The sequence below is a fragment of the Nuphar pumila genome, chromosome 13 (assembly GCF_984573655.1).
Source record: "Nuphar pumila chromosome 13, dmNupPumi1.hap1.1, whole genome shotgun sequence".
Taxonomy (NCBI): Eukaryota; Viridiplantae; Streptophyta; class Magnoliopsida; order Nymphaeales; family Nymphaeaceae; genus Nuphar; species Nuphar pumila.
Window position 1 is genome coordinate 11422686 of NC_143261.1, and position 25279 is coordinate 11447964.

The 25279-nt window shown below is 40.5% G+C and overlaps 1 protein-coding gene across 1 annotated transcript; it reads left to right on the forward strand.

Annotated features, from left to right (window-relative positions):
* Positions 1-17159: 17159 nt before the first annotated feature.
* Positions 17160-21051, forward strand: LOC149817753 (lysM domain-containing GPI-anchored protein 2-like). Its single transcript, XM_089984030.1, has 4 exons — positions 17160-17867; positions 18337-18454; positions 18607-18800; positions 20744-21051. The coding sequence occupies exons 1-4, from the start codon at positions 17180-17182 to the stop codon at positions 20860-20862; spliced, it is 1119 nt and encodes a 372-aa protein (XP_089840156.1). The 5' UTR covers positions 17160-17179; the 3' UTR covers positions 20863-21051.
* Positions 21052-25279: the final 4228 nt, after the last annotated feature.

Sequence of the window (25279 nt, forward strand, 5' to 3'; positions counted from 1 at the left end):
TCAAAGGAAGCATAAAGTTTGCCGATTGCACAAATCCTTATATGGTCTCAAACAATCCTCTAAAAACTGGTTTGCCAAGCTATCAACTCATCTACTTCAAGAAGTTTCAGTGAATGAATGATAAAAATCCAATATGTAAAATTCAATAAAATAAAAGCTTGTTCGCTAAAGAAGAAACATAGTCGACGATCACACACACACACACACACACACATATATATATATATATATATATATATATATATATAGAAAAATGGTGGTTGGACAACCCTTAGGTGTGTTGCTACTTGCACAACTGCGTTGATTATCCATCATGAGGGGCCAATGCAAAAAACGCTAAAAGTTTTTTTAGCGGCGATTTTTGACCATCGCTAAAGGCCCCAATTTCTGGTGGGACTTGTAGCAGCAGTCGAGAACCACTGCTAAAAGTTTTTTTTGTATGTGTTTTTATGCCATTTCCAGCATTTTTTGCGAGAAAAATACTGAGCATTAGCGTCGTTCCACTCCAGGTTGCGCTCCTATGGATTGTGCAGATACACTCCATTATATATATAGGAGAATGAAAACCTACCCAATATAAAACCTCCCAAACGTGCCCACTAAGAAACATTTATTGGATTTTTGGTGTTTTTTTTTTTAATTCTGACCCTACATATGATTTATGTGCTTGTTTTTATAGGAATCAGTTCTTGGAGCATTTGATTCCAATTCATGAATATGTTTTTATAAGGTTTCAAAAATCAGTGACCTACAATTTCATAAAAATTTTAGGCTTCAAATACCATTTTCATTCAAAATGTATGATCTTTTTCTAATAAATCAATCATGCTCAACACATCTATAAAGTCAGAATTTTGAAAAAACACAAAAAAAATCTGATAAATGTTTCTTAGTGGGTAGGTTTGGGAGGTTTTCTATCGAGTAGATTTTCATTTTCATATATATATATATATATATATATATATATATATATATATATATATATATATATATATATATATATATATATATATATATATATATATATGAAAAGTGTTACAATGCACTGATGTTTTTTCTTTTGAAAGTCAAGCTGGGGTTAGTCAGATCCTTACCACTTAAACAACCATACCATTGGGTTTTGAACCTGCAATGTTCCAACATAAGGTGATGTGCACTAGCTGCTTTTACCAGACAAGCTGAGCCCCGTTGGTTACAATGCACCAATGTTATTGGAGGCGTTGAGGCGATCAAGGGTAAGTATCATGATTAATAATTAAAATATGTTAAAACTAAAAGAATTAAAAGCATAAAAAGACTAATTGTTTTTACTTATTCTAATATTTTTAGCGAAAATACCAAAAACGAGTTTTCTTTATGTATTATCATTTATCATCTAATGCATGAACTGTTCCTATGTTGGCTCCACAAGCTTGCTAACTACATTAACACTAACAACTGATTTTTAATACTAATCACACTTTAATCTACCATGAGCTGAATTAATATTTTTTTAATCAAAAACAAAAATTTAGTTGAGATTGGTTTTTGATATAAATTTACATAAAAACAGAAGAAACACAAACATAAAGAAATTCCAGTATTGAGTTCACAAATTATTCTAGTTAAACTGTAACTGCTCTTTAAATAAAATAAGAAAAGGTGATCTTGGTGTAGTATAGGCCTCTCCCCATGATTCCTAACACAATTAAGGCCCCTGTTTGGAAATTAGTAACTGGGATGGGAAGTGGCATTTCAGGAAGTGACAGCTGCCAAGTCAAGCAATAACCATCAAATCGCTTTATCGACATGATTACCAAACCCATGCTTCAAATCACATATTAGGCTATGTCACGATGACATGGGTACGTACGCATACATGACGTGACTCGCGTAAGCAACACGGATTCGAGCAAAATTTTCAAAAGTAAAATACTATGACACGTGTATATATATAATATTTTGTATTGTTTCTTTCAAATTTTTTTTTTATTTAATACTTATGAAAACATGATGATATTAATAATACAATTAATATAAAATATTTTATGCCACCCACTTAAGGGGTATTTTTGTAATATTTATGAAGATGACTCTCTCGTAAATGATAACGCAATGCTTGTGACACGAGTCTGACACTTTTTGGTGCGTGTCATCAATGTTTCATGCACTAAAACACATCGGACTTCATGTCTGAGAGTGTCATCCGTGACATGAGCCCATTTGGGGCGGTGCCCTCTTGTTTTTTTTTTCCCTCACATATAACACTATATATGTGATCTACATGTTTTGTTTAGTGAGAACTGGGTTTTGGATCACCTAAATCCGACCTATATACAGGTTTTTCTGGCAATCTAAAAATCAATGGTTACGAAGGCATCAATTTTTCCTACTCATAAAAACATGTTTTACTAAACGAGCATTTGTTTTCAAAACAACCTGCATTGTGAGATTCAAACTAGATCGTGTAATTGATTGTAGTAAATATACACCTATATATATATATATCACGTATAATACCATGGTTGTGGACAATATTTTTCTATTATATCACTATAGGCCAACATTTTTCAATGAGTTTATGTGGTCACCAAAGTCTTGAGTAGATTACATTACATTTTTCGACACCGGCCGTGCACTTTATATCTTAAGAATGTTGCAAATGAGAATGGAAGATCAGTAGGACGCATTTTCAACGAGACCAAGACAAAGCCAAAAACAAATTTTCAGTGGGAAAGAAACTTCATATTTCTATTTTACCTAGGAAAGCGATTCCTTGTAAAATTTTCCTTTTACTGGATATTGAGTATTTTTTTTTTGTGATACTTACATGGAAAAACCACCCTCAGGATCAAAGACTTAGCCGCGCTGGCTCTGCTGGACGTACTTACTGTTGCTGTTCTGGCAGGCTGGCAGCATAAACATAATTAATGTATGACATGCACATTATGAACGTAATGACAACCTTTTTCTAAGTCCACACTGCTGGAGATTTCCAACTGCACCATGGGACCATGCTTGTGTGATATAGTTGTGTGTTAATATGGTTTAAAGAACTGATTTTTAGATTAGAGTTAAAAGGAGTATTTTTTTTATGTTTTTAATCTCATAATATTTAACGAGAGTTTCTAGTTTGGAATTTTCTAAAATATTATTTTTTAACATGATTTTCAGCATTTCAGCATGTGAGTGCAAGCTTTTTTAAGATGCCTGACTTAGAAAGATGTATGCTTTCCAGAGAGAGAGATTCGTCATTCAACATTACCAAAATACTTCCAACAACAGAATATTGGATGAGAGAGAAACAGAAGAGTAAGACAGCCACCATGTAGATGGTGACTGTGCAAAGTTCAGAGTACAAGTCCAACCCCCCGTGTCTACTATGTAATTTAAGAGCCAGATACACATCAGACATAACCAGTTGACGTAGCCTTCCAAAATCGAATTTGATGCCCCTGAAAAAGATATCATTTCTTTCAGTCCAGATCACCCACCATGCTGAAAACAACCATACCCGCCACAGTAATCTCCATTTTTTTTTGTTTCGTAAAATCATGAGACCAAGCACGAGGTCTCGAATAACAGAACTCGAACGAGTTTGAACAGATGGCGCACCCCAAGTTTGAAAAAATAGGTCTAGAACTACCAGGCAAAACCAAAATAGGTGAGTCATGTCCTCTACTGCCTTCTCGCAAAAAAAACACATGCTGGGAAATTGAAGCCCCTGTTTCCTCACATTAATCTGGGTTTGAACACGATCCAGAACCACTAGCCACGCCAAAGCTTTTGCCCTCGGAGCGGGCCCCTTACCCCATATACAATCAGTGGAAAACCAGTCCATCCCGGATGGCATCAAGGAATGATAAACTTGCTTAATAGAGAACCTATCTCCGTTCGCCATTGCCCAGTGAAGCCACGAGCGACCATGGCCAGGCCTAAGATCCCTGTCACTGAATGAGCGAAGTGTCTTCTGCCACTCTAACCAGAGGGACGAATGCATACTGAATTGGGAGTCGAAAGAAGGGAGTCAGGTAGACTACCATATTTTTGCCTAACAAACGTAGCCTAAGGAGATGGAGATGTGGAAGCGACTCAGGCCTACTTCAAGACTAAAACAACGCTCCTCTTTCTCAGAGCCAGAATCTCCAAGCCGCCTCGCTACCTCGGGAGAACGATCTGCTGCTAAGAAACAAGCAGGAACTTTTTGTGAGACGCATTCCCAAACTAAAGAAAGTGCGAAAGCAAGTGGTTAATCATTCGTTCTACTGTTGTTGGTATAATGGACATGCTCATACGAAAATCTGGTAATCTGACCAAAACATGATGAATTAGCGTCAATCGTCCCTTGCACCCGCTCTATAGTAGACATCTAAGACGAAGTTCTCGACGGCTGCAGTGAGTGCAACGATAGAACCAAGAAATTAACAGGAAGGTCGGATATCGGGCAATTGAAGATCCTTGCAGCAGCCGATTGGAGGAGAGGGTCAACATTGAGTAAGACTAGAGCACACTTACTCTCGTTCAGGCGAAAGCCTGAAATTGCAGCGAATACTTTAATAATGAAGCACAACCTAGACATTTGATTAACATTCGCATGACAAAATATTATAGTATCATCTGCATATTGAAATGTGTGACCAACAAAACCAGGAATGCCCAACGAATTTAAGAAGCCTGTTTGTTCTGCCCTTTTCATGAGAATAGGTAAACCCTCTGTCGCGATATTAAAAAGGATGGGGGCTAGGGGGCAACCCTGTCGCACACCTCTAGCCAACTTGAATTCTTTTCCTCTCAGTCCGTTGATGTAAACCGACGACACGAATTTTGTGACCACCTCCTTAATCCATACTATAAACCGGATGCTGAACCCCATATTTTTTAGAGATTCAAACAGAAAATCCCATGCCAAACTATCATAAGCCTTTTAAAAATCCAATTTTAACAAGAATTACGGTGCTCCAATCGACTGTAAAGAGTGAAGAAGCTCAATTGCACAAATAAAAGACCCTTGCACACTTCGACCTTGAATAAAAGCTCCATGATTCGGAGAGACAAGTTGATCAATGACAGCGCGCAACCAGTTAGCCAACACCTTAGATATAATGCGATACAGAGTGCCCATCACCGAAATCGGCCTGAAGTTGGATATGTCTGACGCCCCTTGCCTCTTAAGAATCAAAGAGATGACTGCCATATGGTATGGTTTAGGCAGCCTAGCATTACGATAAAATTCATCGAACAAGTGAAGCAAGTCAGCTTTAACAATTCGCCAAAAAGCTTTAAAGAAGTCTACGTGGAAACCATCAAGGCCTGGGGCCTTCCATCCTGAGAGGCCGCTAATAGCATTAGAAATCTCAGCTTCGGTGAATCAAGCCTGCAGAGGAATAGATTGGTTTGCAGCCAATCGCTTATAACCCATATCGTCGATGACCCCCCCAACGCCTACGTCAGCCGAATACAGCCTGGAAAAATAAGAAGTAATAGCTGACAGACAATTTTGCTGACCAAACTGGCATCCATCAATCTCGACCGAGAGAAATCGGTTCTTACTATACTTATTTGATTCATTCATATGAAAAAAATCATGTATTATCATCGCCATTAGCCAACCATGCGACTCTGGCCTTCAACTTCTATCTAAGCTCGTCTCGCGCTCTCTATTCTGCAATGAAGGTAGAGAGGACAATGATACGCTTCTGCAATTGAAGCACTTGACCCTCCGGCACACCAACAAGATCGACCTGACGTTGGGCCAAAGAGGAGAGCTCAGCTTCCCACTGACCGATGAACCTAAACTTGTTCAGGTTATTAAAGCTGAGTCATTCCTCAATACGTTGCCGAAGGCGAAGAAGCTTTGCATGGATGCGGATGGCCGCCCAAGATCCTGTAACAGGTTGAGCCCATGATTGTCCAACCAGATGTTGAAAGTTTGGCACACGAATCTACCACTCCTCAAAGAAGAACCTGCGACACGCTTTAAAGCCTGCGCCCCAGGAAACAGTCAGTTGTCTATGATCGAATATGGTCCACGGCAACAAGCATGCAGTGACATCCGGGACTGCGTGAAATAGATCTGGTGAGAGAAATACATGATCAAGCATTCGCAAGCAAGGGTGAGACCTCATATTTGACCACGAGAATTGCTCCCCCACGTGAGGTACCGAGTAAAGCTGGTTCCGCCGAACAAACTCCTGAAACCCCCTAATAGAGGGGTTGAGAAGAACCGGTAGACTAGAATCCTGCGTAGACAATAGGCAATTGAAATCTCCTCCTAAGCTTTGAAGAGCTCAAAAAGTAACCAAAACTTGGTCCAAGTCAGCCCAGAAAGTTGGTCGCGAGGCCGACACGACAGGGCCATACACAAAGGTGAAGATGACATCTTGTAGCGACGACAACAAGTTTGTAGAAAGAGAGATGGAATAAAGACCAATATCCACTATTGTCGCCTTAAGAGAAGCTTTCCAAATAACCAGGATGCCCCCAACAAACCCAACGGTCGGTTTAAAAGCATATGTCACACCTCTCCATAAGTAAGACACCACTGATAACGAAATATCCTCTATTTTGGTTTCACAAATTACAATGATATCGGACTTTCATATCTAATCTAATTAGCTAAAAACAAGCGCTTGCGAGAACAATTCATGCCCCTAATATTCCAAATATACATCTTCATGATAAATAATCAGGTAGCACCCGAGAACGCATTTGCCTGATTGAGCGTCACATTAAGCTTGATCCATCTTCTTGAAACTAGGCTTGCGAACAGGCCAATGATTTCGCTCTACGAAGACTATTTGTGACTCTGGCCGCCGACCGTGACCGAGGAACAATCTATTGCTGGATCAAAGAAAGTTGCCCGAGTGAAATCTGCACACCTAGTGCCCGTGCAGCCTCGACAAAGGACATACCCCATATGACGAACATGTCATCGACCCCCTGTGACCCACACCCCGAACCTAACAAATCTGGGCAAGGTTGTGGATGCACAGGTTGCAAGCAAGAGACCTATGAGCCCCCCTGAACAGATGCTCTGAGAACCTCCTTGGGACATTCCCTGTCTTGATCGAGCAGGCAGTCTGTCGTACACAAGAAATTGAGTTTGTTGCGGCATGCAAGGTGAAAGCGAGACCATGCAGGTAAAACCAAAAAAACACATAAGGACAGAACCCATGTAAAGCAGGATGCCTTTGCATGGAAGGAATCTCGTCAAGATATGACTGATAGAATTGGTAGAACAAAAGATTCCATGATCATCAAAAAATGAACGACCCCCGGATCCATCATGGGCGATAAATACAGCACACCTCCCGGAAGCAAGATCGTGCTGATGGCCCAATAATCGAAGAGGCAAACCAGATGAATGTACGGGGGATGTACGAACAGAGCCCAAAAATTTCTCCATGCAAGTGCACCCACACTCCCTCTCGAGAACAATCATACTCATTAACTCGTTAGGACAAATGTGTCAGCTTGCCGACTGAGAAGGACGCTTCCTGATGGTTGCTCCAAGATACGAGCGGTAGAACTCTAATGAACAATCGGCTTCACGGGATAAACACACGGCATCAGATATCTTCAACGGTACCCAAAGTGATCCTATCTTTACCGCTGAAAATGGAGAGGTACCCGCCTCCAAGGTACACACCTGCGCCACATCACAGAAGGATACACCAGGTCGACAAGGAGCAGGTACCCAAAGGTTGCCACGCCGGCCTAACCAACTTCCACCTCTCTAATACATCCTTGTTAGAGCACGGTCGGAAAAAAGGAGCACTGAGCGACCCCCGAATCCCATTGATTTCAAGAGCTTCTCTGCGAAGGGACTTGACAAACCACCAGACATCACCTAAATCAAGTGCTCGTCGACGCAAGCCATGGACCAAGAACCCGGATAAGGATGTGAAGAATCCCTGAGACAACCTGAAAGGGACCCTAACCGGAGCCCCCACTTTCGGAGCGACACCGTAAAGGCCCAAGCATTAATCCCATCCGCGAACTCCCGGAGAGCCTCTTTGTTGTGAGAAACCGAACGACTACACAAGATACTCCAAAATCAATCGGACCCCCGTGGCTTGCCTCTCATCCTTAGCAAAAAGAGAGAGATAGAGAGACTTACCGTCGCCTTCAACGAGACCTTAGAAGGGAAGACGTGGAAGGCCGATCTGAAGGCGGGAGACATGATACTGATCCTTCTGGACTGGAATGGAGATTTCACCATGGCTGCTGGGGTTATCTTGGATCTTAGCAAGAAGCCATGGAGGTCGGGGGTGCGGTCTAGGCGGTACGCTCAAGGGCGGAAAACTGCGTGGTGAAGGTCTAGAGGTGCTCGATAACAGAGGGGGGAATATGCGTGTCTGCTGCAAGGGTCTTGCAGAGAGAGAGATCGGGAGGGGATTCGTTGGCTGAGCTCTGCCACGATGAGGAGAGGCTCATGCAGGCTTTGCAGTGTTGAACAGGGAGAGGGAAGGGGAAGGGTTCATCACCTACTGGTCAAGCTTGAACTGCCGCTGACGGTGGTGGCCGCAGATGGCTGCCGCTGGGGGCCGACGGTGGTGATGGGGGTTTGGGAGTGTTGAGAGAGAAATAACAAGAGCTGCAGATGGCTGCCGCTGGGTTTGGCCGACGGTGGTGATGGGGGTTTGGGAGTGTTGAGAGAAAAGGAGCAAGAGCCGATGGTGATGGGATTTGGGGTTTGGAGTTTGGGAGTGTTGACAAAAAAGCAAGAGCCGAGAGAGAGAGAGAGCAATGAATCGATACAGAAGAGCAATAGCCGGTGGTGACGAGGATTTGTGGTTTGGGAGTGTTGAGAGAGAGCAATGGCCGACGGTGGTGATGGTGGTTTGGGAGTGTTGAGAGAGAGAGAGAGAGAGAGAGAGAGAGAGAGAGAGAGGTGGTGGCGCGCGTAGTGACAAAAGTTAAAAATGGCAAAATCTTGAGAGATTTTGAAATTTTTCATAAATCTTGCATTTTTTGGCAAAATCTCGGCAATAAAAAACAAATTAAAAAATATAAAAGAATAATTTTTATAAAAAATATAAATAAAATACATTTAAAAATGAAAATCTTGGGATAAATATCTGCTAAAACAGTAAATATCGCAATATTTGTCACGGTTTGAAAATCTCGCATTAAATTGCTGTTTTAAACTTTCAGACAATTTCTTGCGATATTATCGCAAGATTTTTTATAAATCTGGCAATATTTGTTACAGAGGTGGGGCTACATGATTGGGATCCTATTCACAACCAACTATGGCCATCTCAAAATTGAATTTCAAATGGGAAAAGTACGAGAGAGAGAGAGAGAGAGAGAGAGAGACTTTTTGTTGAATATTGCCCAAAAATATTTCTAGATGATTTGGCCCATTGGCTATTAAAGTATAATTTGGTCTGGACCCTTTAACTCCTGTGGGGCCATATTCATCATTTACATCCGGGGAGAGGTCCCCGGTGTCAGGGAGAGAGAACTACCCCCAAAACTTTTTGACACACCAAAAGTTGCAAAGTTTGCAAATGGCTATCAAAGTTTTCTTATTGTTTAATCTAGCATTGGATTGTTCATTGGTTGACACAAACTCATATTTTGAAGTTATCATTATATCCTTGTAACTGGTAAAATAAAATTATTAGCTTGCCCGTATTTTAGAAGTAAGAACAAAGTAAGTTTGATTGTAGATGAATAGCGCTGTCAACAAAATGTATTTAATATAAAAGGTTTACTAACTATAATGATACTTGAACACTTGACCTCTCAAATACATTTTGTTACTAACAAGTTTTAAAAAACTTATATATAATTAAGGCTAAATTGCAGCAAGTCCATCAACCCAACTAGGAGTGTCAATGGGTTGGGTTTGGAGGTGGGACCAAACCTAAATTTGATTTAAGATGCTGGTACCAGATCCAGACTGGGGTCCAATTAGATGTACAATGAGAGAGAGAGAGACAGTCATGACTCACCACCCTTGTCTTGAATAAAAATAATAATGAAGGTTTCCTAAAAACTAGGTCTCATTGTATGGAAAGGCATGTGGATAGAAGGGGTAAATTTTAAATGACCAAAAAACTTCAGCCAAATTAGTCGTCCATACTTTATGGACTAAACTAAAAAATATCCCTATCTCATTTGATTTTTCAGGATTGTCCTGGTATCTCGAAATGTTAGAACAAATGCATTCCCCGGTCATGGTTTTAAGGGTGGGCAACGGGCTGGCCCAAAACCCGGCTCCGACTGCTCCATTGGCAAAGGCTTGGTCTGTAGGTCACCCATTATAAGCCCATAGGCTTATTTGAGTCGTGTCAGGCCAGAACTGGGCCAGAAATATATGTATATATAAACGAGCTGAGTCGGGTTGGATCGGCCCATGCTAGCCTGCGACTCAGCCAGTGTTAGTTTGCTTCAGGTTGGGCCTGGCAAAAACCCCGGTTCAGACCAAACTTGGATCTAATTTATAGTCTCAAGTCCAGCTCATTGGCCCACCTGTTTCGACATGGTTGTTCTTTGAAAAAAAAAGAGAGGATGATTTTGAAGTATAGAATAAGGGAAGGATGACTTTGGTTTTGCCTTACAAGGGACAGATAATATTTAGAGACAGGACAGAGAAAGAGAGCTTGTACCACCTGCCCGGGTCTATTGCCATCCCTACCTGTTTTTGAGATACAAACTGCGGTTTTTAACCAGGGTTAAGCAAACACCACCATGAGTTAACTTTGGCTAGGGATTCGATCGACCTTGGTGTTAATGTGTACGGTTTAAAGTAGCAAAAATAAATAAACTTTTATGCAGAGCACGAGCTAAAAGCTGTCAGGCAGATAGCTATAGGGATAGTATGATAATTCAAAAAATTTAACTCCATACAAAAAAATCTCACGATTAAAAAGCAAACGAAACAGACAAATGGGTTTTGTTTTTGTTTAAAGGTACTGTCAGATTTTCTTTCATCTCCCCAAACTCATTCTATGGACCGAAGAAAGAAAACATACCTCATCCCTCATATAAAAATGACAAGGGCAAAAAAATCCTACCATTTTAAGAGATTTTTTTGCTATGAAAGTTTTTCTAAACAAATATATTTTTTGATAGAAAACATTTCTCTACTAAGGTAGGTCAAAAAAAAAAAACTCTTATAGAAAAAGAAAGTTTTGCCTAAGAGAAGTTTTGATATGAAAAGTTTTATAAAAAGAAAGGTTTTGGATTGTTTGTGAAGCACGAGAAAATAGAGCTGAAAACCAAAAGAAAAAAAATGTGCTTGTTTGTTTGTGCATGAAACATTTTCTCATGATACACAAAAGAGCTGGTTTTTTTGACAGTTGGGGCTCAGTAACAACTGAACAAAACAGTTGGTTGACCCGAACCTGAGTTGTATATCAAACGTGAACGGGAACAGCCTAGATAGATGGGCACAGTTAATTTTTAACCAAACTAAAATACACATCGAATGATAGTTCATGGGACAACACTTATTTAATTTAGATGAAATTTCAAATACATCTCATAGAAATTGTTATTGATATTAAAACCACATCTCTTTAATATGGAAATTTATATGACTCATTGTATTCATATCGAATTCGTGTCCGTGTAGCTGAAGAAGGCCGCATCATCATATTTTGACCGACATTTCAATTCCAAGTGCTAAATGTCAAAATGTTGCCACATGAACACGGTCAAGCAAATCCACGTACAAAGCTTTGTGTGTTTACGACACCCCAACCGACCTCATCAATCCCCTTCCGAAGCAGGTTATATGTTTCCCCTCGAAACATGCAGGTGTGTGTTCTCGGGTCTGAATGAGCGCCACACATGTAAGCATGTGGAGTTCATTTCTTCATGTGTGTCAGCATCACTTAGCATCGGAGTCTGGTGCATTTGCAAAGACTTAAGTACTCTTTCCTGCCATTAGCGTCATAAACCGATATTTTGAGTAAAAGACAAAAGTATCATTCCACCAGAAAGGGTTAAAATCATCATCATTTTTGCTTTAAGAAGTAAACTCTTCTACTTTAACAGGAGCTCCTCACAATATGTCGCCCTAAACGTTCTATATCACCCTTTGGCGATGCACCATCTGCTGTAACAAGAGCTTCGATTGACGACACACCCTTTGTCATCGTCTGCCGTCGTCGGAGCATCCTTTGTTGTCGTATGCTGTCGTCAGAGCATCCTTTGTTGTCGTATGCTGTCGTTGGAGCACCCTTTGTTGTCGTTTGCTGCCGCCAGAACACCCTTTGTCGTCGTCGTCTATTATCGCCGAAACACCCTTTATCGTCGTCTGTTTGTGAGAAATAGTTGAACTACAGAAAAAATCAGCATTCTGTCTATTGTTCATCATGAAACGAGTGTGCAAATGATAAATTGAGTAAACAAAGAATAGCAATTTACAACAGAGATAATGATGACAATGTCAAACTGAGTAGAGTAACGATTTATAATAGAAATCAGATAAGAAAGTAAGGATTTACAGTAAAAATCAAATTAGAGAGTATCGATTTACAGTAGAAAAATCAGATAAGAAAGTAGCGATTTAAAGTAGAAATCAAATCAAAGAGTAGCGATTTACAATAAAAATCAGATAAAAGAGTAGTGATTTACAGTAGAAATCTGATAAGAGAGTAGAGATTTACAGTAGAAATCAAATCAGAGAGTAGAAATTTACAGTAAAAATCAGATCAAAGAGTAGCGATTTACAGTAGAAATCAAATCAGAGAGTAGCGATTTACAGTAGAAATCAAATCAGACAGTACAGTAGAAATCAAATAAGAGAGTAGCGATTTATAGTAGAAATCAAATAAGAGAGTAGCGATTTACAATAAAAATCAGATAAGAGAGTAACGATTTACAGTAGAAATCAGATCAGAGAGTAGTGATTTATAGTAGAAATTAAATCAGTGAGTAATGATTTACAGTAGAAATCAGATCAAATAGTATCGCTATTCTCTGATTTGATTTCTATTGTAAATCGCTATTCTCTGATTTGATTTCTATTGTAAATCGCTACTCTCTGATCTGATTTCTACTGTAAATCGCTACTCTTTGATTTGATTTTTACTGTAAATCACTACTCTCTTATCTGATTTCTACTGTAAATCGTTACTCTCTGATTTGATTTATACTGTAAATCATTTTTTTCAACAGAGAGAATAAAAAAAATCATAGCCGCTTAGAGAAAAATCTTATTGCTCTTTTCAACAGTTACAAGAGAGAAAAAAAAGAAAGAATTTATACAAGACAAGAACGACAACCTTAAACTTAAACAAGTGGGTCTGATCCATAAAAAACCGAGTCTGAAACATAAGCCTCCAAAAAAATTCTTTCGGGGAGGCGCTGCCCCCCACGACTCCCCGCCAAGGGCGAACCCTCCGAACCCCCCCCCCCCCCCCCTTGTCCACTGACCGCGCAGCGGGACTTGCGCCGGGGGAGCCCCCAGACCCCCTTCCTGCAAGGGCAAAAACTTTGAATCAAGCTCCACAACTCATCAGGCAGGAACGAGAAGACGGTCATGTGTTGTGACACAAGCTAAAAATAAAGGCGAAATGTGCAAATCTATTTATGAAGAGTGAGAAAACATTTTCATCCAACACATAGCTATCTTATGGGAATGATATTTTCATCAAAAACATATTTACTTTTTTTATATATTATTTTATTATAAAGTCATCGTGGGCAACATTGGCATATGAATTATGGGTCCCAAGATATCCTCATCTTTCTTCTTTTCCTTCTCCCTTGTCCTTTGCTTGTTCCTTGGCAATCTTATAAAAGGCCTTTCTCTAATTACGGTGGATACCCATCACAAAATAAGGCCCATATGAGCCTCGCCACCGGCCATTCAGGGTGGGTATGGTCGAGTTTTCCCATATACTCCTCCTGTGGGCTATGGTGGTGGGTATTTTCCTCTGAGGGCGTCTTCGAAGATAGTGAGGTGCTTCCAGATGATGGACAAGGATTTCAGTGGCTTCATCGATGAGAGAAAGTTGTAGGCAGCGTTCTCCTTCGGCTACCACCCCTTTCAGCTACGGAACCCTATACCTCCTCATGTTCTTCTTCAACACTATACGCCTCCACTGTGTTCTGATAAGAGAGGTCAAAAATGGAAGAGAGAGAGGCGAGAGAGGGGACAACCTCTTGATAGATGCAAAAGGAATGAGAGATAGAAGAGAGGTCGACAACTGAAGAGAGAGGGACGTAGAAAACGGATAGGAAAGACTCCTCCACCCCTCGAAGGAATCTTTCCTATAAAAAATCATATAGTTTTCAAAACGTACCTCAGCAAAAATGTTTCGCTTGTTTAAAAATGTCAAAAAAAAATTGTACATTTTGTTTACTTCGGTTCACCTTTGCCAGATGATTTCCGCTTTCAAACCTTCCCTAAAGGTGGAGAAATGTTTTATAGAAAATTTATTTTTATACTTCCCAACACTACTCACCATCTCATCACATCTCACCACCACCATACTACCTACCATCTTACCATCACCACCGCCACCACCCATCTAACCTCCGCCAAGCACTCAGATCTGACGATAGTGCAACCTCTGCCTTCTCTCTCTCTCACCTATTTCCGACCTCTCTCCTCTCCCATGCTCTCTCTCACCCATTTTTGACCTCTCTCTTCTTCCCTGCTGCCTTTGCTCTCTCATGGCTCGCATCTCCAACAATGGTGTAGCCTCCATCTAGTGCAGCTTCCATCTGGAAGTCGCCTTGGTTCTCGTCTATGGAAAGAGTTTTGATTGGCTATGATTGAAAAAGATGTGAAGAAGAGAAGAGAAAGAAAGATGTACTTGTCGGAGTAGGTGATAGTATCTTATGTAGGAAAAAGGGTGAAGAAAAAAAAAATGAAAGATGTGGTGGATCACTACCCTCCTCTTCTCTCACAAATTTTCACTCTGTTGTTCTCGTGCTACAGGAAAAAAAGTTTTTTTTTTATAACTTTTCTTAGACAAAACTTTATTCTCCGATCAGTTTTTCTCTTTTCCAAACGTGCCCTAAAAGAAGGCGCGTCAATAATCAGGAAAACGTCCTTATGTAAAACACAAAAGTGAGAGGGTTGTGTATGTTCGCCCCCGATGATTCACTGAATCCCACGTCCGTGTTCGGGGGATCGAATGAGCGCCACGTATTCATGCACATGGGGCTCGTATTCCAGTGTATGTTGACATAACTTTGCATCAGACTCTGGTGTTGTTGCAAAGACTTGAGTACCCTTTATTGCTATTCTTCTCATAAAGTGATGGTTTGAAAAAATGACAAAAATGCCCTTCATTCAAAAAAGAAAAAACAAATAGTTCAAAAAAAGGACAAACATGTCCTCCATCCAGAAAGTCGAGGATGATGTTGACTCTTCAAAGTCTTCTTCTTTTTCTGTTCAAAAAAAGGATAAACATGTCTTCTTCTTCTTTCTCCGTAAAACACTGTAAAACCCTTTCTCTCTCTAGAGAAGAAATCAAGGGAAACAAAGAGTTCTTTCTGGAGAAGACCATGAACATCAACCCTCTCACTCTCTCTCTCTTCTCTCTCTACTTCTGTGCACATCCAACAAACGATCCTACATTGCTCCATCGTCATCTTCTTCTTCTTTCTTCTTCGTAAAATACTGTAAAACCCTCTCTCTGTAGAGAAGAAATCAAGGGAGGTAAAGGGTTCCTCCTGGAGAAGGCCATGAACACCAACCCTCTCACTCTCTCTCCCTTCTCTCTCTACTTATGTGCCTGATTTAGAGTTTTTGCCCTTACAGGAGGGGGGGGTCTGAGGGCTCTCCCCCGACGCGGATCCCGTAAATCGCGAAACGCTATAGCGATTTGTAGTGTCTTCCGTAAATCGCTATAGCGATTTGTAGTGTCTTCCGCAAATCGCTATAGCGATTTGTAGTGTCTTTCGCAAATTAGGACCAACTTGTCAGAGCCATATCTCCCTAACCGGAGGTCATATTCCAAATCCGTAAAAAGTGGTGTCTTCGTTATTGAGTCTAGTTTATTTCTGTAAATTTTCAATAATTTCTATTGTCATTTCATTCCCCATTTTAACTTCAACGATACATTAAAACCACAATCATCAAAAGAAAGATTGCCAAAGCTAAGAGTCACCGTTCTCGCCCTCCTCCTCGACAGCAACCCAGTCGGTGCAGTCGCGCTGAGGATGGCCAGCAAAAGCTCCACCACGTCGTCTTCTTCTCCCTAGCGAGGAGGTCTCAGTGGAGCCGTCGTTCCGGTGACGGGTGTTCATCTCGTTCCGGTGACGGGTGTTCTACGAAATGTAAATCCCCCATTCTGTAAGGGCAAAAGGCCATGAACACGCTGGGAGGAGCCCTCAGACCCCCCTTATGTAAGGGTAAAAGCTTTGAATCAGACTCCATAACTCTTCAAGTTGAATGATGCTACCCACACTGGGAGGAGCTCTCAGACCCCCCTTTCTGTAAGAGTAAAAACTTTAAATCAGACTCCACAACTCTTCAAGTTGAATGATGCTACCCACGTTGGGAGGAGCCCCCAGACCCTCCTCCTATAAGGGTAAAAACTTTGAATCAGGCTCCACAACAGTAAATGTGCAGGTCAGTCGGTGCTTGATGGAGCAATGTATGATCTTCTAATGGATGTGCACAGAAGCAGAAATAGAAGGGAGAGAGAGAGAGTTGAATGATGCTACCCACGCTGGGATGAACCCCCAAACCCTCCTCCTGTAAGGGTAAAAACTTTGAATCAGGCTCTACAACAGTCAATGTGCAGGTCAATCGGTGCTTGATGGAGCAATTTATGATCTTCTAATGGATGTGCACAGAAGCAGAAATAGAAAGGAGAGAGAGAGTGTAAGAGGGTTGATGTTCATGGCCTCCTCCAGAAGAGATTTCTTTCTCGGATAATCCTGCAGTGCAGAGACTGAGTCTTAAATAATCATCTTCGGGGCACTTAAGTCTTTACAACCACTTCTTTTCAAGAACCGTCATTTTTTTTTTTGCACCAATGAAGGAGAGGGTACTTAAGTCTTTGCAATCGCATCAAACTCCAATGCTAATTAATGGTGACAAACATGAGGATACGAGACGCACATGCTTACATACGTGGTGCTCTTTGGGACCCGATCATGAGATGTAGCTAACTGCCCTGTTTGGGGGAAACATATAACCTGCTTCGCACAAAAGCTACTTACGTAAATAGCACCACCATTCTTTTGTAAACCAAAAATAAGAGAGAGAGATAGACCGATGGGGAGCGTGGTGAGAACGTCGTCTGGTGCTCTCATGAATCCCGCCTTGCTTTTGCTCACCTTCCTGCTCGTCTCTACCCTCGCCACCAGCGTCGCCGCCTTGGGGTTCAACTGCAGCAGCACCACCACCAAAAAATGTCAAGCCTTGGTGGGTTACGCCCCAAAGAACGCAACAACCCTCTCCGCCATCGCCACTCTGTTCGGCCTCAAGTCCCACTCCTCCCTGCTCGGTCCAAACTCCCTGCCCTTCAACACCTCCAAGCACCACAAGATCAACGCCTCCGAGACGGTGCGGGTGCCCATCCCCTGCCTCTGCTCCAACAACACCGGCTACTCCGACCACTTGCCAGTGTACTTCGTGAAGCCCGACCAATACCTCGACCTCATCGCCAGGCAGGTGTTCTCCGGCCTCCTCCAGTACCAGTCCATCGTCGACGTGAACAACATCACGGATCCCAACAAGATCTTTCCCGGGCAGAAGCTGTTGATCCCGCTCCCCTGCAGCTGCGACCAGGGCGGAGAGGGCTTCCCAGTCACGCACTACGCCCACGTGGTGGCGAAGGGCAGCGACCTCGCCGGAATCGCTGCGGAGTTCGGCACCAACCAGTCGGAGCTCATGAGGCTCAACAGCATCGCCGACCCCAAGGACCTCCAGGCCGATCAGGTGCTCGACGTCCCCCTCAGAGGTGAGAGAGAGAGAGAGAGAGAGAGAGAGAGAGAGAGAGAGAGAGAGAGATCACTTCGCCCCCGGCTTCTTGTTTCCCACAGGTGCCCGTTTGGTTGTGAGTTTTTTTTTTAGTTAACAGAACAGAAAAGAAAACCCAAAAAAAAACGCGATTTTGGTGAACTGAAGCACGATCCCGGGCGGGTTTGATTTCGAAGGTAAAGTTGCGATTGTGAAATGACCAAATCCACCCTATTCGCTTAGCTGGGGTCCGATGCTACCCGTTGTCTTGTCTCCCTGTAGCTCGTGATTCTGCGGCTTCTTGCTGTATTTTGCTGTCAATTTTTTTCACAACCCTTGTGATTAAATATCGTGATTTCATCGCAAGATTAACGTGGTAAAACGGAATTCTTTTATCCTAGAGCAGTTCTCATCCATATTTGTGTTGAAGATAACGTTGCAAGCTTCTAACAGATTGAACTGTGTTGTAGTTTGCTCTTCTGAGATCCAGAATGCGTCGTTGGACAGTTCTTTGGCGGTGGCTAATGGAAGCTACGCATTTACTGCTAAAAACTGCGTCCTCTGCCAATGTAGCAGCTCTTCCTGGCAGTAAAATCCTAATACCCTCGTTTTTTTTCTTTTACTGGGGGCAGATTGAATTTCGTCATGTTGGTGTTGTCTTTTGAGGAGGGTTTGTGTTGGGTTGCTGATTTCTTTTGGGGGTGTTATTATTTTTTTTTGTTGGTTTTGGTGATATCCAGATTAGATTGTGTGCCTAATCATGTGGGCAAGAATTCTTCGTGCTTCTCCATGAAGTGCAATGGCACAGAGATGGTGATCGGGAATTCGACGGCTGCTGGTGCCTGTGAAGCGAGCGTGTGCTCTTATGCTGGTTATACAAATCAGAGCATCCTCACTGCCTTGGTCAACCGATCAACGTGCCCTGCTTCTACCCGTGAGTGCTTCCTGCTTACCATTTTTTAATTTATAACTGGAAGAAACCACACTCACAGGACGATTGAACATCCTGAGCTATTCACTTTGTACTTACAATAGAATTTATATGACTAATCTATATTTTTTTTTTAAATAAAATTATAAGGTATTTTTAAGTAATTTCATCGTATTTGACCTGAAATGAGAAATAAAGAGATTTCACTGAGCCCATTATACTTAGGACACATATATCGCCCCCAAAAACATTCAGAAAGCCGTATCACTCTCATTTGTCAAATGAAAATTTTTCAGAAAAAATCTGCTGCTGCTCACTTTTTTCACGAAAAATATCAACCAAACCCCAAAAATATGCGGGCCTGCAATACCTACCGTCAACATGCAAGCAGGTTAAAACTCCGAAGCTAAGACCTCTGTTCCCAGGGCCTATGCTAGCCATTGGCTTGAGCAGAATGGCTAGCGCAGGGCGACGCCCATGAGAATAGGACCTTGACTGTCTCTCTGGCAATCAAGGCCCCAACCCATTAAGCCAACCCTCTTGGGGCGCTTCCTGTTTACCTAAAGTTCCTGTTTAGAAAAATATCGGTGAGATTTTGAAAATATTATGGGGAATTCCTAAAAATGCATAGTTTCAAAATGTCATCTACTTTGAAAATATCTCATTTTTAGAGCAATATTAACTGGATAAAAACACTTTTGTATACCCTTTATAATCTGTTTTATGTTTTTATGTATCTTATCCGCATTCAATTGATGGAAATTCCTGTACACTCTAAAAAGTTTTGCATTTTTGGAAAGGTAATGTTTGCTACCCTCGTAGGTAAGGAACCTTCTGTGAAAATTTGTAATTATTATTGATATTTAACCTTCTATAGACGTGATCTACATGTTTGGTTTAGTAGAAAGCAGCCCCTGAATCTTGTTTCTGCAACACGCATCTGGGATTTCGTATGGGTTGAAAAATACACGACTTAACAATATGCCAAATTTTCTAGGGGTAGCAAATACCTTCCCTTTTGGAAATATGTAGTTATTTGAAAGATGGATTAGGCTTTTGTTTTTGTAAGACCAAAAATAGTCAAATTAAATTTTAAAAGGCCAAGATAAGGGTCCTTTAGTAGTTTTAACCAAAAGCCATGTTACTTTTGACTTCAAAATTAAAATTTTGGACCCCAAGGAGATGCCCACATGGTATCGGGCTTGGTAATAGGGAGATAGTCTCCCTGTTCTGAGTTCGAACCCCCATGTGGGCACCCCCCTTCCAGTATGGCCAAGCAGGTTCCCTGGGGTGTCACAGGTTTACATGGCTGGAACGTTGTCCATAGGTGTCAGCATGACAAGGGGTAAGCTCACGGGCTTTTAGGCTGCCAGGACAGCGAGGTAGAGCCAGCTCAGTTAGGTATCCGAGCCTGGAGGTGGTTTCTTGGTGTAAATATAAAAAAAAAGTGTCCAGCATGATCATTTCTTTTTAAGTTACTATTAAGACCTTTCAAATGTCATAGTTGCAGGTGTTTTTTCTCAAACTGAACAGGTAAATGTGCTTATCATTGTTTATCTACTGAAAACCATGCTTTGGATCGAATTAGTTTAAACGAAAAACCACGAATATCTATCATCAAATTTTAGTGCAATATCATCCCTTGATTCTATCTCTTCAAAAAGTACATTTGGGCATGAAAAATACTGAATAAAATATCTATTTTCTAAAAGAAACGCATTTACTGGTTCAGATGGGGGCAAAAAACACCTACTACTATGATTTCTGAAAGGTCTTAAGAATGACCTAACGAAAAAGGGTAGAATGATTCCCACTCTCACTTTTCGTGTGAAATGTGGGCTAATACTTTTTCTCTTGAATAATTTATATGAACTTCAACATTATTACCTACATCTCTCCCTTGACACTATTTTAAGGTAAACAATCCCTTTGATGAAATCCTGCAGCTACGTCACCGACTGGGAGTCCTTCAACCGCTGCTTTACGCCTGCAAGGAGCAAGTTGGGGCTGGCCATTGAGCCTCTACGTCATGTTGGGGTTGCTTGCTTCATCATTTCTTTGGTGACATTTGGGTTTTCGTACTATGATGAGTTGAATAAGGCACCCATTGCAGCAAACGTGTTTATTTATTTGTGCTCTTGTCCATTTTTGTGTGTCTTTTCCGCTTTGTACTCTGGTGTGTTCCTGCTGAGATGTTCTGAATTTTATTTTCTGCAGCTAGATTATCAGTCTGTCAATGGGTTGCTCTCCCTAACTTAACTGGTATAAGGTACAGAAGTGTTACGATTTACGTGAAAAAAACTCTCCTCAGATCTCTCAGAAAGAGTAAAAAAATCACTACCGCCTAAAGAAAAAAAACTTGTTCTTTTTTGACAGAAAGAAAGAATGAATTTATACAAGGCAAGGGTGACAACTCTAAACCTAAACAAATCGGCTCTTAACTGCACATCGGGCTTCAAACATAAGCTCAATTTTTTTTTTTCTAACCTCCTTTAGCAAAAATTCTGAATCAGGCTTCAGGTCAATAAATATGGCGTCAGATAGAGAAAAACGAGCCACATATCATTAATGCTTATGTACTCTTAAAAAAGCTAAAATATGCCACCCATCTCAACATTTCTCGAGATGAGATGTTGCCCATCTCGAGAAATGCCAAGATGGGTGGCTGTGTGGGCGCTGCATTTTATAAAATTAGGTTGGTTAAGTTAGAATATGTCTGGTTTTGCTCTACTAAGCATTTCGTGCTTGAATTGTATGGAAGTCTCCTTTTTGGTTCATTACCCATGATCCACTAGTGAGTAGGTTGATGCCTTCTCCTTGGTCCAGGATGCTAGGAATATATATTTGCTGCTGGTTATTTTGGAAAATTTCATTTAGGGCTAACCTATTCCCCTTAATTTTAAATATGGGTTACACGTTTTTTGAAATTTCAAATATAGGCCAAACATTTTCTGTAAACTGTCAAATAGTTACCTTAGGTTTACACCCGTGAGTAGGGGTGGCAATCGGGTCGGGTTGGCGTGTCAGCATACCTCAACCTGAACCCGACCCGTTTATTAAACGGGTCGGCTGTGGCAAACACGAACCCGACCCGTTTAATAAACGGGTAACCCGACATGACCCGCCAACCCATTTAATAAATGGGTTGGGTAAACGGGTTTTCAGGTTGGCGGGTCGGGTTGACGGGTCGGTCAGCCGGGTTGGCGGGTTTGCATACCCCCAACCCGAACCCGACCTGTTTAATAAACGGGTTACACGGGTCGACCCGTTTATTAAACGGGTTGGCTTAAGCCCAACCCGAACCCGCCTAAGAGGCGGCGGGTCGGGTTGGCGGGTTGTGTCAGAAATTGCCACCCCTACCCGTGAGTCCTTTTTGGTTTATTGGATTGTTAGAAAACTGAAAAGTAACTACTTGCTCGACTCATACGACCAGAAAGGAAGGTAAGCTCCAAAACTTTATTCCTTACACTGACAATCATTTGGTAAAGGTTGTAAATGGACAAAAGATTTCTATTACCCATGTTGGAGAAGGGAAAATACATTCATAAAGCGCTGATATTCCTCTAAAGAATGTTTTGTATGTGCTTAGCCTTAAGAAGGGTTTTATTTCAGCAAGTCAATGAACTCATGATTTACAATATTCATTCAAAATTTCTTGGTCTGATTATCTATTAAAGGACAAGAAGACGAACAAGACAAAAACCATAAAAAGTAAACGTGGTGGCGTCTATCGTCATGGATGAGGGATACACGGCTCTCTTTTAAAATTTGTTCAGAAAAGTTTCAGATAACAACTGGCACCAACAGCTCGGACATCCATAAATGACAACAGTTTGATATATCAAAAATAGATATTTTATTGATGTTATTTTTAATAATAAGAAAAAACTCTTTTGGTTTTGTTTGTCAAACAGAAAAGGCATGTGGATTATCTTTCCTTGATTATGATGAAATAAGTAGTGAACCCCGTAGTAAGATTCACTCAGACATTTGGGGACCAGCCTCATAGGGTGAGAACTATAAATTTTATATTATTTTTGTGGATAAAAACACTCTGATTCACATGGTTATATCAGTCGAGGCAAAATCAGTTTTTTTTTAAAATATGTTGAACATTAATTTGAGAAGATCAAAGTTTTTCAGACAGGATGAAGGAGAATATATGAATGAAAATTTTATTGGAATATTTGAATGGTTTAAGAATAAAAAAACATATCTCTTTGTCCCAAGACTCAAACAAAATGGAATTGCAGAAAGAAAACATTACAATGTAATGAGTTGGGTCTAACGACATGCTGAAATTCCTAAGTTTTTTTTAGTTTAATTTTTTCCATAATAGTTTTTCTCGAACAGGTTGTCTACTTCAACCCATGACATGCAATCTCCATATTTCAAACTTTTTTGGCAAGTATCCAAACTAAGTAGAATTTTGTATTTTAGGGTGTCATTGCTTTCCAAACTTGAGAGGATATGCTCATGATAAGTTTGATCATAAATCACTTTCATGCATTTTTTATGGCTACAGTCCAAAATACAAAGTTTACAAATGTTTTTATCATGAGATTTGTCGGATATACATATTGAGATATATTGTTTTCGATGAAAAAAAAACTGTTGTTTAAAGATCCAACTTCATTTTATTAAAATGAAAATATAGGTGACGATTTTTCAAGCTTCGAGGATTGGGAATTAGGAAGAAAATAATGGTGACAAAAATGACCAACTCGTCATTGAGTTTGACCCACCAACCCATGTTCATGATGATAAAGGACACGATGGCCATTCTTTCATGAATGATAGTAGTGAAGCCCCTCAAAATCCCGTTTGAATTCAAAGTTTTGACAATGAGAAAAATATTCAAAATGAGGAAGTATTTTAAAATGAAAATGGCATGGAAAACCATGATAATAATCCTTAAAATGATGGCACTGATCAAAATGAAAATCAGGATAACGTTGAACCCCGTTGAAAGCCAAGGATGCACTCTGGTGACCTGAGGGATGATTGATATCTTCAAGTCATACCCTAGGTTTGCCAATCTTCATAAGCTTTATGAAGCCATTCTCAAAGAACTCAAAAGTATTAGAGAGGTGCTTTCTCATCCGGGATGAAAATTTGCTATGGATGAGGAGATAGCAGCCCTGGCCTCCAATTATGACACCTGGGAGTTAGTCTAATATTGGAAGCCTTCTATGAACATTGTAGGGTTAAAGTGGGTCTTCAAAACCGAACTCAAACCCGATGTGAATTTAAAATGTTTGAAAGCCAGGCTAGTTGCTCGTAGTTGATTTTAGAGAAACTTTCTCTCTTTTGATCCATCCTGCTAGTATTCGTACTATTTTGACAGTAGCCACCGTGAAAAATTGGGATGCTAGGCAACTTAATATTAAAAACACTTTGCTTCATGGATCTCTGCATAAAACTATGTTCATGCAACAACCTCCTAGATATGAGGATAAATATTTACTTGGACATGTGTATGCTCATGAAGGCTTTGGATGAGTTCAAACAGGCCTCACGTGCCTGGTTTGAGTAGTTGAGTACACTTTTTTAGTATGGGTTTAGAAGAAGTTTTTTAGATCCGTTTATGTTTACTTTTCATATGAAAGGAGATTGCCTAATTTTACTCATCCATGTAGATGACATGGTTCATAATATATCTTAGATTGACCCCTTTCACAAGAAGTTGAAAGGAGAATTTCTTGTGAAAGTTACACATTTTTCATGAAATAGAAGGCATTTATACAGATGGACTCTTTTTTATGCCAAACGAAGTATGCTCATAATATTCTGGACCGGCACAGATGCACAACTGCAAACCCTTGAGCATTCACATGGGCAAAAAAATGAAAAAAACTTGATACTCGTGATAAAAATTTTGAAAATCCCATTTTATATCATAGCATCGTGGGAGCTTTACAATATCTTACTATTACTCAACTTGAATTATCGTTTAATATTAATTATGTTTGTTAGTTTATGCATGAACAATTAGATGGACATTATCAGGTTGTTTAGAGAATCCTGTGATATGTTAAGGGGACGATTGATTTTGTATTACAAATTTTGTCTTAAAGTTTGCTAGATCTTTATGCTTTTTAAGACTTTGATTAGGCAGGATGCCAACAAACAAGAAGATCTACAACTGCCTTTTGTACCTTTCTTGAAGCTAAGTGCATATCTTGGAGTGTCAAGAAGTATAATATCGTGGCTAGTTTAAGTGCAGAGGCAGAATACCGATCTATGGCATCTATTGCCGTTGATCTTACTTGGATCCTTTCAATTGTTTGTGATATTGGGATTTGTGTTGAAATAACTCTTGCTCTTCACTATGATAACATAAGTGCCATGCATATGACAGTTAGTTCTGTCTTTCATAACTTGGTCTAAACATATCAAGATCAATTTTCATTATATTAGGGAAGTAGTGGCCTATGAGATTCTTGTTACTAAGTTGGTATTTGTAGATATGTTTACCAAGC

Excerpts from the sequence above, each read along its gene's own strand:
- LOC149817753 (XM_089984030.1), top strand. The coding sequence starts at position 17,180 with ATGGGGAGCGTGGTGAGAACGTCGTCTGGTGCTCTCATGAATCCCGCC. Across the intron at positions 17,868-18,336 it reads GCTCGACGTCCCCCTCAGAG|TTTGCTCTTCTGAGATCCAG; the intron begins GTGAGAGAGAGA and ends ACTGTGTTGTAG. Across the intron at positions 18,455-18,606 it reads TGTAGCAGCTCTTCCTGGCA|ATTAGATTGTGTGCCTAATC; the intron begins GTAAAATCCTAA and ends GGTGATATCCAG.